We start from the raw sequence: 13,082 nt of genomic DNA, 5'->3' as shown, positions 1-13,082 counted from the left end.
ATGGAGTGTTTATCTTGGTCTGAGGTGGAATAAATCCTCTTGGAATGACGTGTCACCCATTTCCTGTTTTCTGGAAAGCGCGAGGATGGACCTGGAATTGCCTTCTGGAAAGCTGTCGTTATAGGCGACTACTATCTCCGGCTTTGATTTTATTTGATACATGTGACAATATCATCGTAAAGTATGTTTTTTCAATATAGTTTATTAGATTTTGACATTTTTTCGGGACGTTAGGCGTGTTGCTTTGTCTGCGTATGTTCAGGAAGGAGAGCTTCGCGCCACTTTGCTAGCTTTCTGTGCTAATTGACTGGAGAAGAGGACGTTCTAAATCCAAACAACGATTGTTCTGGACAAAGGACCCTTGTACAACATTCTGATGGAGCTCATCAAAAGTAGGACCCATTTTATGATGCTATTTCATATATCTGTCGAACTGTGTACTATTAGTTTTGCGCCCAGGTTTTGGGCACTCTCTCGCCATAACGTAAGCCTTATGTCGTAATGAAGTTATTTTTAGAATTCTAACACTGCGATTGCATTAAGAACTAGTGTATCTATCTATCATTTCCTATACAACATGTATTTTTTAGTCATGTTTATAAATAGTTATTTGGTCAGAATATGTGAGTGTCAGATAAATATCCGACGTTGTGGGAAAAAGATGCTACGTTAGCACAATGTATAACCACTGATTTCAGCTCTAAATATGCACATTTTCGAACAAAACATAAGTGTATGTATAACCTGATGTTATAGGACTGTCATCTGATGAAGCTTATCAAGGTTAGTCAAAAATTATATATATTTTGCTGGTTTGTTACGATCGCTAACTTTTGCTGCTGGGAAATGGCTTGTGTTTCTGGCTATTGTGGTAAGCTAATATAATGCTATATTGTGTTTTCGCTGTAAAAACTTAATAAATCGGAAATATTGGCTGAAATCACAAGATGCCTGTCTTTCATTTGCTGTACACCAGGGGTGTCAAAGTCAAATGGACGGAGGGCCAAAATAAAAATTTAGCTACAAGCCGGGGCCGGACTGTTCGAATGTTCATTGAAAATTTTAAATTACGCATATAGTCTAGTGAACCTAATTGAACCTACTGAAAACCTAACAAATATATTCCAATATGATCAGATAAATAAAGCAATATTTTCTTATGGCTCTGTCAGTAATCTTTAATTTTCAACAGACACAAAAGACAATTTCCTTTATATAAAAATCCCATAACATGAACATTAAATGAAAGAAAACCGGTATTCAAGGCACCATCAGTAGCCTATATTTTCTATTTTAGCAAAAGTGGGCTAAATTTACTTCAAAGAAAAAAACAATAATAGCAATTTTCTATCATCCACTCAACTGAAATATTTTAAATATAATTGGATTGAAATACAATAAAATAAAGTGCAAAAATCTATTAATCAAAAACAACACTTGTTTAAGGAGAAGTAACATGCAGTGAAAACAAATATTAAACTTTAACTTTTAAACTTGAACTGAGTAAAACTCTAAATATGTGATTGCACAGTAAGTTCACTTGTTTGAGGTTGAGGGTGATACTTGGTGGTGTCCCATCTTTTCCACAAGTTCATCAATGTTCGGGGTAAGGCTCTGAGCTGAGGAATCCTCAGAATTGAGTGGAGGTGTTCAGCAGTAAGTCGACTTCTGTGTGATGTTTTGTTCAGGTTCATCAAAGAAAACAGTTGTTCACCAGGTATGTGCTGCCAAACATAGACAACGTTTGAGCAGCCTGGAATGCGCAGCTGGGGCATTGTGTCGGGGAGGAAACGGGCGAACTCCGCAGCACCCACTGCCGCATATTTTGCCCTCAGTGCATCATTGCATTGGAGGTCAATCAACTCCATTTGGAGGTTTGGTGGTGAGCTTTCCACGTCAACAGCAAATGGGTTACCGAGCAGTTCCAACCTGCTTTTTTGTGCTTCAAAGTCAGCAAATCGGCGTCGAAAGTCAGCGGCAAGCATACCTATTATCACAGCCAACTGTGCGCTCGGGAACGCACTGGTAGAGCTTCTCTTTCATGGTCTGGCAGCTGGGAAAGTGGCTCAAATTTTCTTTCCGCATCTGCGTCTCCCACAGAGTCAGTTTGGTTTTAAATGCCTTCACTGTACTGTACATATCAGAGATGACATGATCCCCGACCTGCAGCTGCAAGTTCATTGCATTCAGATGACTCGTAATGTCACACAGAAAAGCCATTTCACACAGAAACATTTCGTCTCGGAGTTGTGTTGTGTCTTTCCCTTTGCTGTCCAAGAACAGACAAATCTCCTCACGAAGCTCGAAACATCTTTGAAGCACCTTTCCCTGGCTTAGCCATCGCACTCTGTGTGATAAGGCAAATCACCATGCTCCGTTTCTAACTCCGTCAGAAATTCCTTGAACTGGCGGTGATTCAAACCTTTGGCTCTGATAAAGTTAACTGTGCGCGTGATGATGCTCATTACATGCTCATTTTCAAGGCTTTACCGCGACAACGCTTCCTGGTGTATGATACAATGATAAGCTGTCAGCTCACCTGTCGCGTTTTCCTCTTGCATCTTTTCCCGTATCTTCGCCACAGTCCGCTCCTGTGTCCACACATCGCAGGTGCTCCGTCGGTTGTCAAACCCACGAGTTTTTCCCAAGGCAGCTCCATCTCATTTACACATCTTGACACCTCTTCATACAAATCATGCCCCGTAGTTGTGCCATGCATAGGACTAAAGCCAAAACTCCTCTGTCACGCTTAGGCTGGAGTCCACTCCGCGGATGAAAATTGACACCTGGGCAATGTCAGAAATGTCGGTGCTCTCATCCACAGCCAAGGAATATGCAATGAAATCTTTCCCTTTTTCACAAGCTGCTCTTTTAGATTGATGGACAACTGGTCAACTCTCTCGGCAATGGTGTTTCTGCTCAGACTCACATTTAAAAAGAGTTGCCTTTTTTCTGGGCAAACTTCGTCACAAACTTAAAATCATGCAGTTTTTGATGAAATCCCCCTCGTAAATGGCCGGGCTGATTTAGCGATCTCTTCTGCCAAAATAAAACTGGCCTTGACAGCAGCCTGGCCTTGTGATTTGGCTTTTTTGAACAGAGCCTGTCGAGATTTGAGGCCTCGTTTAATTCCTCTGCCTTTTGTAGCCTTTGTTCAATGTCCATATTCTTGTTTTTGTCCGCGTGTTTCGTTTCATAATGTCGTCTCAGATTATACTCTTTCAGTACCGCAACACTTTCTCCACACAGAAGACACACAGGTTTTCCAGCTACCTCCGTGAACATAACTCCGACTCCCACCTTGTTTGAAACCCCCGGTTCTCAGTGTCCACCTTCCGTTTTGCCATTTTTGATGGGTATCTGAAAGTTAATTTTACTGTGATGCTGACGACTGCTGTGCCAATAAATATTGAAATGAAGCAGCCTACTGCTCGGTGCGTCACCGTTGCATTGTGGGAAATGTAGTATTGGTGCGTGTAAAAGATCTGCGGGCTGCCGGCTTGCTGCGGTCTGCGGCCGGTTTTAATAATAAATCAAGATCATCCAGGGGCCGTAAAAAACCTTCTCGCGGGCCGGATGTGGCCCGCGGGCCTTGACTCTGACATATGGTGCTTGTACACCATGTATTTTTCAGAAATGTTTTATGGTGAGTATTTAGGTATTTGACGTTGGTGTCTGTAATTACTCTGGCTGCTTCGGTGCTATTTCTGACGGTAGCTGTGATGGTAGCTGCAATGTAAAACTGATTTATAGCTCAAATATGCAAATTTTTCGAACAAAACATAGATTTATTGAATAACATGTTATAAGACTGTCATCTGATGAAGTTGTTTCTTGGTTAGATCTTGGTTAGTTATGTTGGTTTTGTGCATGCTACCTGTGCTGTGAAAAATGTCTGTCCTTTTTTGTATTTGGTGGTGAGCTAACATAAATATACGTGGTGTTTTCGCTGTAAAACATTTAAAAAATCGAACATGTTGGCTGGATTCACAAGATGTTTATCTTTCAAATGCTGTATTGGACTTGTTAATGTGTGAAAGTTAAATATTTCTAAAAAATATATTTTGAATTTCGCGCCCTGCACTTGAGCTGGCTGTTGTCATAAGTGTACCGACGTCAAGTGTACCGACGTCGGGCTTGCAGCCAGAAGAAGTTTTAACGTTGTCCACTGCAGACAGTACATTTTCGAATTTGATAAAGAATTCTGCATTCATATCTTTGATGGCCTTGAGGATATCTTCGGAGCTAACGGCACTGCACGTGTTTATCGCCTCAGTCCTGCTTCCACCACTAGCACATGAAGCTAGCACGGCGCCTTCATCCTCAGACTCTAAACTTTCACTCGTTAAATCTGGCTTTATGGTGTGACTTTTCTTTGTCGGCATTGTGGGTTCGGAAGCTAATAAACTATTACTGCTTTTCCTGGTACATTAAGCTTAAGGGTGAACTTATTTCAAGATTTATTTCAAATTTGTAGCGGAGCTAAAAAGATGCGACTGATCAGCTCTGCGCCATACCGGAAGCCTTGGATGGGAACTTCTAATGTAAATCCATGGCAGCACCCAAGGTGGTTTGAACTTTCAAGCTCTCCCTGTAGATTTTGCAGTGACGTAGTGTCCCCATGAGTGACAGAACACTGAGTCAATCACAGTGCAACTAGAGAAGATTACCAACTCCTACGCTCTGTATTTTCCGCTGGCTGCCCCTCCACCACAGAAAGCACCAAGCTAGGCTGAAACACCTGCATTTTGGAGCTGCCTTACTCAAGAAGTAAAAAAAGAGATCATGTTTGTATCCGGCTTTATTAACTTAATAAATTTGTATTCATATTGTTTGCAAACTGATGTGTGACACTTATTAATGCCATAATAACGTTCAAAACAGGCACACAAAAAGCTAAACAGGTGGGGCTCTGACCGTTTGCCACTGGCTATTACCTGGTAGTGATCTGTGCGTCTCTGTAGGTAACTTTAAACTCTGGTAGACCTCTGACCTCTTAACATGGTTGGGTATATCCCGGGACAAATGGCACCCAATTCCCTATATAGTGCACTACTTTTGACTGGTCCATGAACACTAAATAGGGAATAGGGTGCCAGCATTACTGACAAACTAGGAGACTCACGAGGAAAAGTTCACCGGTGTCAGTTGAAGTTCAGTGGAGTGGTTACAAAGTTCACCGAGGACATAAAGTGTTATCCATTTACACTCCCGCCAGGGGTCTTGGTATTGGTTATATTCCTCATTGCGCAATCAAGGTGACAAAAATATCGAATAAATATTATTGAAAGGAAACCATTGGCTATATAAAAATACATCTATCAATTATATTGTGGTTAATTTGCTTTGCCTTAAAGTGCTATTCACTGACATTTGCTCTACAGAGAACTTAACGTCATTACCTCACCTTCGTCAGTGAATCGAAAGCTCCGCAGAAACAGGAGGCAGTCGTGCATTCCGGAGAAGAGCGAGAAGCCGCCGCCGAACGGGTTGTCGCGGAAGAACAGTTCGAAAACGGCGGGCTCGTTGTGCCTGCCCGAACGCCAGTAGGCATATGCCATGGTGAACTGGTAGAGGTCCGTGAGAAGCGTCGGGACCCGCTCCCGGATTGACCGCTCCAGAGCTGTACATGACTGGCTTGACGGCGCTGCCATGTTCCCCTTGCCTAGATTCATGTTTTGTTGCCGCCGCGATCTCTGGGACATGCAGTTTTCTAACCACCCTCTTTGCCTCTACCTCTGTTGTATCACGGAGGTATAATAAGAAAGGTTGGTATGCGAGGGGAGAAGCGAACCCCGGACTAAAATAGGCTATCTCCCACATAGAATAGGGAGGGGCGTTTTACAGTTCTCTAGAGTAGGCCTGCCTACGCATGATATACATAGGATTGCGTCCAAAAACGCATCCTATTACCTATAGTGCACTATTAAGGGGTATAGCCAATAGTGACTTTTGGGATGTGAGACAGTTACAATATTTTTTGAAACATTGATCGTTGGAACATAGGGTGACATGAAATGGGCACATGATGTGTCAATTGCGTTGACATCAACCTAATAACTGCCAGTAAACTTCATAACCTGTCTCCTGGCCCTGTGTCAACAAAACGTTGCCCCATTGGTCACCAATTCATCCCACACATTAAGCCAATAGATAGGGATATTTTAGTGTAATTTGTAGACCAGAGACAAGGGTAAATGATACAATGAAAGTTAGAAAATAAACCAACATTATATATTATGAAACCATCTGCTGTAAAACCCATATGGATTTATGCAACAGCTTTAGTATGAGTGGGCTATGATATCCCCCAATGACCATAAACTGCATACTTGAGGAACCATAGGGAAGAAGGACATTGAGAAATCATGGCTCTAAACAGATGGGAACAAAACTGAGGAACTAATGGATGCAAGTGAGTCAGTTTTTTTCCATTTAACTACTGTAATTGTACTGTGATTTACACAGTGGTATATAGACCCCCCCACCCAGAGATAGTGTCCTCCTTGCAAAGCATTACACCATAATAAAACATTTATAAAGGCATTCAGTGTGTGCCGATGCATTTTAATCATCATAAAAATATGTTTCATCCTTATCCAGTCAAAAACCTCTAGAGGTTTTTATTCTCGTAGCAGAGGCCCCATGGGTACCCTTATAGCAAAAGTAGTAGTTTATAAATTGTTGGTCCACTATCTACAGAACCTACTGGCACATCAGCTATTAGTAGATAAACAGCTGAGGCTGCATCCCAAATGGCACAATACTCCCTACATAGGGAATAGGTTGCCATTTGAGACAACCTTAGTGTCATTGGTTGAATTTCTGTGGCCACTGCAAAGGCATATTTCACAACACTGCATAGTATTTCTTTCAGGAGGTCCTTGTAACCCAAAACTCACCGGTTTCATTCTCATGGACAGATACACGTAACATACAGATACACGTAACATAAATAGTTGTAGCATTTGTCGACAGACTTTAATTTTTTTCTGATTTTTCTTCAATGATCATTTGGACAACTCACAATTTCACATCTTACAACTTACAATTTCTGAATGCGAGGGGACATTTGGCCCATAGACTTGCCCAACACTGGCTGAGAGTTTCCGTTTAGAAGAGTGGAGACTTCGCTAGTATATTTTATAATAAGTCGCCTCCAAGAACTCGATCGAGCATCTGACACAATTATGCAAGATGTTACTTCTGCCGAGATTACATTCACTAGACAGTGCAAACAGAGGCAAAATGTTTCTAAATTAATGGGTACAACTTGAATTTGTCCAATAGGAGGAACTGATTATTAGCATTTTCTGACTGTTAGAATTTGCATGCTCCTGACCCATTTGGGCCAAAATATCATTACCGTTTTGATTAATGATGTGCACTGTTCTGAATATCACAGGTAGTAATGTAACAAATATACATAACCACTTGTCGTCTACATCCCAAATGGCACCCTATACCCTACAAAGTTCACTACTTTTGAACAGTGCCCTATCTACTCTGGTCAAAAGTAGTACACTATATAGGGAATAGGGTTCCATTTGGAACATAACCATCATGTCCACTCTATATATTGCCTTTCAATTGGCAACTTTCGGGTATTCATCTTCTGCCTTCTGAATACAGCAGTGTTATTCTGATCAGCCCATCCCTCCCTCCTCTTCAGGGGGGAAACATCCTGCCAGTTCATTAGTCAGTGTGTGCTGTTGTCCCGCCCACAAGAAGTGTGTGGGCTGTTCTGATTGGCGTTGTTGAAGTGGGTACAGGAAGAAGGGGCTGAGCTCTATGGCGAGGGCAGAGCGCACCAGGCCGACGCCCCCCAGGCGCTCAGAGCAGGGGTGGTAGACACGCCCAGTCCCAGGATGCATGTAGAGAGACTTTGGACGGAACTTGACGGCCAGCTTGTCACCGCCCCAACAGAACGACAGTAGCTCTGGGGCTCCTCCTGTCCCCACATCTGTCAACGTACCCCCAGCGGTCTCTGTCCCTGTACCGGTAGAACAGACAGATAGTTTGTCCTAGCTTCTGCTTGCTCTTTGGGGTTTATACAGGGTTAATGCAAAAGCACTTCGTGACAACTGATGATGTAAAATGGCTTTATAAATAAATGTGATTGATTGGTTGATTGACTATACCCCCAGCGGCGGGCATCAAGTGGGTGAACACCAGCGGACGGTCGTCACAGCGCAGGAAGTTTCTCTCGCGGCCACACAGGGACAGGAAGGGGAAGTCGTCCTGGTACCGCCCACTCTCGTTCCTACGGAGACGGGTGAAGAAGAACACCAGGAAGTGCTTATCTGAAAACAGAGAGAGAAAGAGAGAGGGGGGAGAGAGCGAGAGGGGGGAAAATAGAAACACAACCACTGCATAAAACACAATAAGAGTTCATTCTTACTATAAATCAAGTTACACTAACTACACTTAGCCTAGATAACACTGCTCCTGCTCTCAAAATACACTACATGACCAAACGTATGTGGACACCTGCTCGTCGAACATCKCATTCCAAAATCATGGGCATTAATATGGAGTTGGTCCCCCTTTGCTGCAATAACAGCATCCACTCTTCTGGGAAGGCTTTCCACTAGATGTCGGAACATTGCTGCAGGAACATGCTTCCATTCAGCCACAAAAGCATTAGTGAGGTCGGGCACTGATGTGGTGCGATTAGACCTGGCTCGCAGTCAGCGTTCCAAATCATCCCAAAGGTGTTTGATGGAGTTGAGGTCAGGGCTCTGTGCAGGCCAGTCAAGTTCTTCCACAATGATCTCAACAAACCATTTCTGTATGGACCTTGCTTTGTGTACAGGGGCATTGTCATGCTGAAACAGGAAAGGGCCTTCCCCAAACCGTTGCCACAAAGTTGGAAGCACAGAATCGTCTAGAACGTAATTGTATGCTGTAGCGTTAAGATTTTCTCCACTAGGGTCTAGCCCGAACCATGAAAAACAGCCCCAGACCATTTTCCTCCTCCACCAAACTTTACAGTTGGCACTATGCATTTGGTCAGGTAGCGTTCTCCTGGCATCCGCCAAATCCAGATTTGTCCTTCGGACTGCCAGATATTGAAGAGTGATTCATCACTCGAGAGAACGCATTTCCACTGCTCCAGAGTCCAATGGCGGCGGGCTGTACACCCCTCCAGCCGACGCTTGGCATTGGCCATGGTGATCTCAGGCTTGTGTGGCTGCTCGGCCATAGAAACCCATTTCATGATGCTCCCGACTAACAGTTCTGCTGATGTTGCTTCTAGAGGCAGTTTGGAACTCGGTAGTGAGTGTTGTAACCGAGGACAGACGATTTTTACGCTCTACACACTTCAGCACTCTGCGGGTGCGTTCTGTGAGCTTGTGTGGCCTACCATTTCGCGGCTGAGCTGTTGTTGCTCCTTGACGTTTCCACTTCACAATAACAGCACTTACAGTTGACCGGGGCAGCTCTAGCAGGTCAGACATTTGGCGAACTGAGTTGTTGGAAAAGTGGCATCCTATGACGGTGCCATGTTGAAAGTCACTGAGCTCTTCAGTAAGGCCATTCTACTGCCAATGTTTGTCTATGGAGACTGCATGGATGTGTGCTCAAATTTATACACCTCTCAGCAACGGGTGTGGCTGAAATAGCCGAATCAACTAATTTGAAGGGTTGTCCACATACTTTTGTGTGCATATATATATATATATGTGTGTGTGTTCCCCAATATGTGCAGCATGTACACTACCATTCAAAAGTTTGGGGTCACTTAGAAATGTCCTTGTTTTTGAAAGAAAAACTATTTTTTTGTCCATTAAGCCTGTAATCGAACAACAGTTTTCAGCTGTGCTAACATAATTGCAAAAGGGTTTTCTAATGATCAATTAGCCTTTTAAAATGATAAACTTGGATTAGCTAACACAACGTGCCATTGGAACACAGGAGTGATGGTTGCTCATAATGGGCCTCTGTACGCCTATGAAGATGTTCCATTAAAATCAGCTGTTTCCAGCTACAATAGTCATTTAAAACATTAACAATGTCTACACTGTATTTCTGATCAATTTGATGTTATTTTAATGGACAATTTTTTTGCTGCTTTTCTTTMAAAAACAAGGACATTTCTAAGTGACCCCAAACTTTTGAACGGTAGTGTATATATAGTGTGTTCCCCAATATGTGCAGCATGTACATATAGTGTGTTCCTCAATATGTGAAGCATGTATATATAATATGTGCAGCATGTATATATAGTATGTGCAGTTGAAGTCGGAAGTTTACATACACTTAGGTTGGAGTCATTAAAACTCGTTTTTCAACCACTCCACAAATTTCTTGTCAACAAACTATAGTTTTGGCAAGTCGGTTAATACATCTACTTTGTGCATGACACAAGTAATTTTTCCAACAATTTTTTAGACAGATTATTTCACTGTATCACAATTCCAGTGGGTCAGAAGTTTACAATACACCAAGTTGACTGCCTTTAAACAGCTTGGAAAATTCCAGAAAATAATGTCATGGCTTTAGAAGCTTCTGATAGGCTAATTGACATAATTTGAGTCAATTGGAGGTGTAACTGTGGATGTTTTCAAGGCCTACCTTCAAACTCAGTGCCTCTTTGCTTCACATCATGGGAAAATCAAAAGAAATCAACCAAGACCTAAAAAAAAAAAATTGTAGACCTCCACAAGTCTGGTTCATCCTTGTCTGGTTCATCCAAACGCCTGAAGGTACCATGTTCATCTGTACAAACAATAGTAGGCAAGTATAAACACCATGGGAACACGCAGCCGTCATACCACTCAGGAAGGAGACGCATTCTGTCTCCTAGAGATGAACGTACTTTGGTGCGAAAAGTGCAAATCAATCCCAGAACAGCAGCAAAGGACCTTGTGAAGACGCTGGAGGAAACCGGTACAAAAGTACCTATATCCACAGTAAAACGAGTCCTATATCGACATAACCTGAAAGGCTACTCAGCAAGGAAGAAGCCACTGCGCCAAAATTGCCATAAAAAAGCCAGACTACGTTTTGCAGCTGCACATGGGGACAAAGATCGTACTTTTTGGAGAAATGTCCTCTGGTCTGAAAACAAAAATAGAACTGTTTGGCCATAATGACCATTGCTATGTTTGGAGGAAAAAGGGGGAGGCTTGCAAGCTGAAGAACACCATCCCAAACGTGAAGCACGGGGGTAGCATCATCATGTTGTGGGGGTGCTTTGCTGCAGGAGGGACTGGTGCACTTCACAAAAAGATGGCATCATGAGGTAGGAAAATGATGTAGATATATTGAAGCAACATCTCAAGATATCAGTCAGGAAGTTAAAGCTTGGTCGCAAATGGGTCTTCCAAAATGGACAATGACCCCAAGCATACTTCCAAAGTTGTGGCAACATGGCCTAAGGACAGCAAAGTCAAGGTATTGGAGTGGCCATCACAAAGCCCTGACCTCAATCCTAAAGAAAATTTGTGGGCAGAACTGAAAAAGCGTGTGCGAGCAAGGAGGCCTACAAACCTGACTCAGTTACACCAGCTCTGTCAGGAGGAATGGGCCAAAATTCACCCAACTGATTGTGGGAAGCTTGTGGAAAGCTACCCGAAACATTTGACCCAAGTTAAACAATATAAAGGCAATGCAACCAAATACTAATTGAGTGTATGTAAACTTCTGACGCACTGGGAATGTGATGAAAGAAATAAAAGCTGAAATAGATAATTCTCTCTACTATTATTCTGACATTTCACATTCTTAAAATAAAGTGGTGATCCAAACTGACCTAAGACATGGAATTTTTACAAGGATTAAATGTCAGGAATTGTGAAAAACTGAGTTTAAATGTATTTGCCTGAGGTGTATGTAAACTTCCGACTTCAACCGTATATATAGTACGTGCGGCATGTCTATATAGTACGTGCGGCATGTCTATATAGTACGTGCGGCATGTCTATATAGTACGTGCGGCATGTCTATATAGTATGTGCGGCATGTCTATATAGTATGTGCGGCATGTATGCCTGAAAGCTGTACAACAGATGCAACAGTTTATCCACATTTAAAATTGCATCCCAAATGGCACCCTATTCCATACATACAGTAGTGCACTAATTTTGTGTCCTGGTCAGAATTAGTGCACTACATAGGGGATAGGGTGTACCATTAGCATGCTCAGTGTTCTGCCATTGAGTACAGGTTCTGGCCTTAACCCTGAGCATACACTACATCACCTCCATATGTTCTCTAGGTGGGAGCTGAACGCCAAACACAGGGGGTGTTGTGGGAAGCAGGCAACCCCCACCACACACACACACGCTTACAGTAATGCTTGGCACATGACATAAGACTATACTGAGGCTCAGCTTGTGTAGTAGCAGGGATAATCATGTTTACTACAGAATATGAAGACTGAATAATGAAGGTCATCACAGCATCTSATATATAACAACGGGCAGAGATAAGATAACCGACAGGTTGTCTAATTTCATGTCAATGTTACCTTTGTAAGAGGGTCATTTTTATATCTGGAAAGAGGTAACTAGACTGCTCTGTGTGTGTGTGTGTGCTTTAAATACCTTTGAAACACGTGACAAAGTTTTTCACTTTAGTGTCATCAAGGAACAGCTGTGGTAAAAACAGAAGTTTAGTTAACTGATCACTGCAACGAAACAATTTCACAATTTAGTTGTATTTTTTTGTGTAAGACATTCACCTGTCCTTGGTGGTCAATGTAGTAGAAGTATTCCCGAATGCGCGGTTCGGGGCTCTGGCCTTGTATGTAGGTGACGTTAGTACGTGTACCAAACTGGGTTACAAACCGCACTACACTGAGGTACCGCAACACCCTCTGCCCACTGTTGACAACCACAGCCCCGCACAACATACTGAAACGACCCGGTAGAACGATTGGACTTTTGTTCAACTATGATCAGTGTCCTCCGTGCAGCGTTAAAAACATGGCACATACAACCGATGTACAGACTTCAAACGTGAGTGTAAATATATTAGCTGACCTGTCCGTATCCAACTGATAACGTGATGTTATGAAGCTTTGGTTGCTTACTACCGGAAGCGCAGCTTTCTATGGCGGTTGGACAAATCCCTTT

General features: G+C 42.7%; 2 protein-coding genes across 2 annotated transcripts in view; both read right to left on the bottom strand.

The window, feature by feature from the left end:
* Positions 1 to 5,825, bottom strand: part of naprt (nicotinate phosphoribosyltransferase) — a 28,872-nt gene extending 23,047 nt beyond the window's left edge. Inside the window, exon 1 of the mRNA XM_024004235.2 lies at positions 5,408 to 5,825. Within this exon, the coding sequence (XP_023860003.2) occupies positions 5,408 to 5,705 (298 nt within the window). The 5' untranslated portion in view covers positions 5,706 to 5,825. The remainder of the gene's footprint in view (positions 1 to 5,407) is intronic.
* A 1,131-nt stretch (positions 5,826 to 6,956) lies between these two features.
* On the bottom strand, positions 6,957 to 12,860 carry lg16h8orf82 (linkage group 16 C8orf82 homolog). The gene is made up of 4 exons (XM_024004240.2): positions 12,689 to 12,860; positions 12,552 to 12,600; positions 8,142 to 8,303; positions 6,957 to 7,993 (listed from the first exon to the last, which is right to left on the bottom strand). Exons 1-4 carry the CDS (start codon positions 12,857 to 12,859, stop codon positions 7,647 to 7,649), a joined length of 729 nt encoding a protein of 242 aa, XP_023860008.1. The 5' UTR covers position 12,860; the 3' UTR covers positions 6,957 to 7,646.
* Between the last annotated feature and the right edge of the window lie 222 nt (positions 12,861 to 13,082).

The sequence above is a fragment of the Salvelinus sp. IW2-2015 genome, linkage group LG16, assembly GCF_002910315.2.
Source record: "Salvelinus sp. IW2-2015 linkage group LG16, ASM291031v2, whole genome shotgun sequence".
NCBI lineage: Eukaryota > Metazoa > Chordata > Actinopteri > Salmoniformes > Salmonidae > Salvelinus > Salvelinus sp. IW2-2015.
The sequence above is the reverse complement of the archived record's forward strand: the minus strand, read 5'-3'. Positions and strand labels throughout refer to the sequence as shown.